The 6000-nt window shown below is 42.0% G+C and overlaps 1 protein-coding gene across 2 annotated transcripts in view; it reads right to left on the bottom strand.

Moving 5' to 3' along the window:
* Window positions 1-200: 200 nt before the first annotated feature.
* hsd17b7 (hydroxysteroid (17-beta) dehydrogenase 7) overlaps window positions 201-6000 on the bottom strand; it is a 29127-nt gene continuing 23327 nt past the window's right edge. For both annotated transcript variants that reach the window (XM_067990674.1, XM_067990675.1), the window contains exons 8-9: window positions 1628-1726; window positions 201-1231 (exon numbers count right to left, since the gene is read on the bottom strand). In XM_067990674.1, the coding sequence (XP_067846775.1) occupies window positions 1130-1231; window positions 1628-1726 (201 nt within the window). In that variant the 3' untranslated portion in view covers window positions 201-1129. The remainder of the gene's footprint in view (window positions 1232-1627; window positions 1727-6000) is intronic.

The raw sequence follows: 6000 nt of genomic DNA, 5'->3' as shown, positions 1-6000 counted from the left end.
AGAGCTAGAAGAATGCATTTTTTAAAACCCACTGGTTCGCTAGTGAGAAAGTAAGTGGTAGTGGTACACCTACCTTTGCCATTTAGGCTCTCCTGATGTCTGTGATTGCCACAGCTACACAGCAGGAAACATCACAAATTACATATTGGTTTTGTCTAAAGAAGAATATAGTACTGATATGAATATATTATTACAAACAATTAGCAATTTAAGATTTTTATTTACATTATTGGTTAGTTACTCCACAGGTAAATGATGGGGTTGGGTTTGTGGGGAGGGAGACATTGTGGGGGGCGGGGGGGGGGGGGAGGGGGGAGAGAGAGAAAAGAGAAGAGAAGGGAGATCGGGGGTCAGGGAGCCTGGAGGGTCATTGGAGGTCAGGGCCATGGCCTGGAGATTGGAGAATCTGGGATGTTGGTTGTGGTAGGTAGCATACCTTTTTTTTTTAAATGTAGGCGATCTTTAGGGTTGGTTTTCCCTGAGGCAGCAAACCAATGTTGCAGCAGGGACCTAAAGCAGCCCCATATTTGAATATTCAAACGGTCCATTGCCGGTTTCAGGAATGCGTAAAGGGAGCCTCTTGTTTGTCCTTACCCAATATGGTGGGCGGCGTGCTTCTGGAGCCATAGGCGGCTGCGTAGCGCCTGAAAAACAGGCATTACGCAGCCCAATTTAACTCCCATTATATTTAAAACTAATGAATAAACAATGGAAAGGGGACAATGTCAAACAATGGCCACATCCATAATCCCTCATCTGTAATGGTTGGATTATTACCAACTAAACTGGAATACAATAATCTCACCCAAAAGACATACCCAGGTTGGGCAGCAAAACTAAACAGAAACCTGATTAATTCTTTGACTGTGGCTAATTCTTTGGAGGCATACAAGCAGAGGAATAATACCAGTAGAATATTCCAGAAATAAACTGGATAATAAAAACAGTAACCTGAATTTCTGTTGAAATATTTAAGCTGTTTTGAATTAAGTTCAAAATAGATTCCAAAATTAAACGGTTTATACTCATATTAAAGGATACAATGCATACAAATCACCTTTTAATAAACTAATTTCTATATGCTCCCATTAAGAATTGTTGCATGCACCATTAATAACATTGCAATATGTTAGTTGTGGTCCCCAGTAATGTAGTTATTTGCTTTCATCTTGCTTTCAAGCTTTAACAACTCTTGATAAAATATTTCAGCCACTTCAACATCAATGTCCATCTAGGAAGAACACAAAGGGCCCGTTATCTCAAAAGGAAGCTGTACGGATCACCACAATTATTTCAATTAATTAAAAAATCACTGCCAGCCATCATAAATTGTGAATAGCGATGATGTTGTTATTGCTTTATGGGGACAATTTCTCATGTAGCAATAGAATCCTGATCTACTTGGATCAATACTGATGGCAATATTGAAACATTCTGATACATGGAAAAAGTTCATTTTTACCAAGTATCCAAATTAGCAGGCATCAACTGTACTTCAATCCAATGCGATAAAATCCAATGCACAAGTATTGTTCTTTGTTATTGCAAAAGATCTAATAAAAGAGGTTATAAATACTCTGGCAACATTCACTGTATTTTTGTCATAATACACCAATAGTCATCTAACCTTGCAAGGGGCTACGTAATTATTCCCTAATCCAGATGTACAGCTGCAGTATTTCACCAATGGGTCCAATGACTCTGGCTTCTGTGTGAACAACCAAACCTAGAAAATTGAAAAAGAACAGAAATGGAAGAAGCAGCTGAATGGGACTGTTGGGAATCACCGTATAAAAGTTCCTTTGTTTAATAAAAATTGGGAAAATTAGAACATATGGCATTTCTCTTGCAGTGTGCCAACTCCTCACACCAACACAATCTACAACAGAACTGGTTTAAGATCACCTCTCAAATAAGGAATCAATCGCTTCCTAAATAAGCCTTACGGAAAGAATCTAGTGCATTTTGTTATAGGCAGATTGAAATCGTATGCAGGTAATCATAAATGTTTGTTTAAATTCAGAATGTGGTGGAATATAGACTCAATTACATAAGAACATAAGAAATAGGAGCAGGAGTAGGCCAATCGGCCCCTCGAGCCTGCTCCGCCATTCAATAAGATCATGGCTGATCTGATCCTAACCTCAAATCTAAATTCATGTCCAATTTCCTGCCCGCTCCCCGTAACCCCCAATTCCCTTTACTTCTAGAAAACTGTCTATTTCTGTTTTAAATTTATTTAATGATGCAGCTTCCACACCTGGGGCAGCAAATTCCACAGACCTACTACCCTCTGAGTGAAGAAGTTTCTCCTCATCTCAGTTTTGAAAGAGCAGCCCCTTATTCTAAGATTATGCCCCCTAGTTCTAGTTTCACCCATCCTTGGGAACATCCTTACCGTATCCACCCGATCAAGCCCCTTCACAATCTTATATGTTTCAATAAGATCGCCTCTCATTCTTCTGAACTCCAATGAGTAGAGTCCCAATCTACTCAACCTCTCCTCATATGTCCACCCCCTCATCCCCGGGATTAACCGAGTGAACCTTCTTTGTACTGCCTCGAGAGCAAGTATGTCTTTTCTTAAGTATGGACACCAAAACTGTATGCAGTATTCCAGGTGCGGTCTCACCAATACCTTATATAACTGCAGCAATACCTCCCTGTTTTTATATTCTATCCCCCGAGCAATAAAAGCCAACATTCCGTTGGCCTTCTTGATCACCTGCTGCAACTGCAAACTAACTTTTTGATTTTCTTGCACTAGGACCCCCAGATCCCTTTGTACTGCAGTACTTTCCAGTTGCTCGCCATTAAGATAATAACTTGCTCTCCAATTTTTCCTGCCATAGTGCATAACCTCACATTTTCCAATATTGTATTGCATCTGCCAAATCTCCGCCCACTCACCCAGCCTGTCTATATCCCCTTGTAGGTTTTTTATGTCCTCCTCACTCTCTACTTTCCCTCCCATCTTTGTATCATCTGCAAACTTTGATATGTTACACTCGGTCCCCTCCTCCAAATCGTTAATATAGATTGTAAAGAGTTGGGGACCCAGCACCGACCCCTGCGGAACACCACTGGCTACAGGTTGCCAGTCCGAGAATGTACCATTTATCCCAACTCTCTGCTTCCTGTTAGACAACCAATCCTCCACCCATGCCAGAATATTACCCCCAATCCAGTGATTCTTTATCTTGAGCAATAATCTTTTATGTGGCACCTTGTCGAATGCCTTCTGGAAGTCCAAATACACTACGTCCACTGGTTCCCCTTTATCCACCCTGTACGTTATATCCTCAAAGAACTCAAGCAAATTTGTCAGACATGACTTCCCCTTTGTAAAGCCATGCTGACTTTGTCCTATTAAATTATGTTTATCCAAATGTTCTGCTACTGTCTCCTTAATAATAGACTCCAAAATTTTACCCACCACAGATGTTAAGCTAACTGGTCTATAATTTCCAGCCTTCTGCCTACTACCCTTTTTAAATAAGGGTGTTACATTCGCAGTTTTCCAATCTGCCGGGACCTTTGCTGAGTCCAGAGAATTTTGGAAAATTATTACCAAAGCATCCACAATCCCTGCTGCCACTTCCCTCAAGACCCTAGGATGTAAGCCATCAGGTCCAGGGGATTTATCCGCCTTGAGTCCCATTAATTTACTGAGTACCAATTCCTTAGTGATTTTAATCGTATTTAGCTCCTCCCACCCGAGAGCCCCCTGTTTGTCCAGTGTTGGGATATTCTTAGTGTCCTCTACCATAAAGACTGAAACAAAATATTTGTTCAGCATTTTTGCCATCTCCATGTTTCCCACCATTAATTTCCCGGTCTCATCCTCTAAAGGACCTACGTTTGCCTAAGCCACCCTTTTTCTTTTGAAATAACTATAGAAACTCTTGCTATCTGTTTTTATATTATTTGCTAATTTATTTTCATAATCTATCTTCCCTTTCTTAATCAATCCTTTTGTTACTTTTTGCTGTCTTTTGAAGACTTCCCAATCTTCTATCCTCCCACTAAGTTTGGCTACCTTATATGTCCTTGTTTTTAGTCGGATACTATCCTTAATTTCTTTACTTAGCCACGGATGGCTGTCATTTCTTTTACACCCTTTTTTCCTCAGTGGAATATATATTTTTTGAAAGTTGTAAAATAACTCCTTAAATGAACACCACTGCTCATGTACCGTCTTACACTTTAATCTATTTTCCCAGTCCACTTTAATCAATTCCGCTCTCATACCATCATAGTCTCCTTTATTCAAGCTCAGTACGCTTGTTTGAGAACCAACCTTCTCACCCTCTAATTGGATATGGAATGTAACCATGTTATGGTCACTCATTCCAAGGGGATCCTTAACTAGGACATTATTAATTAATCCTGGCTCATTACACAGGACCAGGTCCAAGGTTGCTTGCCCCCTTGTTGGTTCAGTTACATACTGCTCAAGAAATCCATCCCTAATACACTCAATAAACTCTTCCTCAAGGCTACCCTGCCCAATTTGATTTGTCCAGTTAATATGATAGTTAAAATCTCCCATAATTATAGCTGTTCCCTTATTACATGCCCCGACTATTTCCTGATTTATACTTCTTCCAGCAGAGTTGCAACTATTAGGAGGCCTATATACTACGCCCACGAGTGTTTTTTGCCCCTTATTATTCCTTATCTCTACCCAAACTGTTTCATTATCCTGATCCTTTGTCCCAATATCTTTTCTCTGTATTACAGTGATTCCTTCCCTTATTAACATAGCCACCCCACCTCCCCTTCCTTCCTGCCTGTCCTTCCTGATTGTTAAATACCCTGGCATATTTAATTCCCAGTCGTTGTCACCCTGCAGCCATGTTTCTGTAATGGCCACAAGATCATACCCATACGTCGTTATTTGTGCCGTTAACTCATCCATTTTGTTACGAATGCTACGTGCATTCAGATAAAGAACTTTCAAATATGTTTTGTGACACTTAGTTCCTGCTTTTTCCTTTTTTAACACTTTACCTTTTACTCCATACCTTCTGTCCCTTCCTGATATGCTTTCCTCTGTCTCCCTGCTCAGGTTCCCAACCCCCTGCCACAGCTTTGATGCTGGGTTAATCGCCTTACGCCTTCTAGTTTTCATTTTATCTGTCGTGCCTAAAGTACCTAAAGTACACTTTCTTTCCGCTGCTCTATGCTTTTCCCTTTCACTTGTTCTTGAACAACTGTTTGTACTATTTGTATTGTAGATTTCCCCTGGGTCTTGCCCTCTCTTGCTGCTCTCAACTTTATTCCCTTCTGACTCCCCGCTCAGGTTCCCATCCCCCTGCCACTCTAGTTTAAACCTTCCCCAACAGCACTAGCAAACACCCCCGCGAGGACATTTGTCCCAGTCCTGCTCGGGTGTAACCTGTCACGCTTGTACAGGTCCCACCTTCCCCAGAACCGGTCCCAATGTCCCAGGAATCTAAATCCCTCCCCTCTACACCAACCCTGCAGCCACGCATTCATCCTGTCTATTCTCCTGTTCCTATACTCACTAGCACGTGGCACCGGTAGTAATCCTGAGATTACTACCTTTGAAGTCATGCTTTTTAATTTATCTCCTAACTCCTTAAATTCACCTTGCAGGACCTCATCCCTTTTTTTACCTATGTCGTTGGTACCAATATGGACCACGACTACTGGCTGTTCACCCTCCCCCTCCAGAATGCCCTGCAGTCGCTCCGTGACATCCTTGACCCTAGCACCAGGGAGGCAACATACCATCCTGGAGTCACGTTTGCGGCCGCAGAAACGCCTATCTGTTCCCCTTACAATGGAATCCCCTATCACTATAGCCCTGCCACTCCTCTTCCTCCCCTCCTGTGCAGCAGAGCCACCCGTGGTGCCCCGAACCTGGCTCTTGCTGCTTTCCCCTGATAAGCCATCTCCCCCAACAGTATCCAAAGCAGAATATCTGTTTGAGAGGGAGATGGCCCCAGGGGACTCCTGCTCTACCTGCCTAGT

This window comes from Heptranchias perlo, chromosome 9 (assembly GCF_035084215.1).
Source record: "Heptranchias perlo isolate sHepPer1 chromosome 9, sHepPer1.hap1, whole genome shotgun sequence".
NCBI lineage: Eukaryota > Metazoa > Chordata > Chondrichthyes > Hexanchiformes > Hexanchidae > Heptranchias > Heptranchias perlo.
This window is presented reverse-complemented; position numbering and strand designations above follow the sequence as displayed.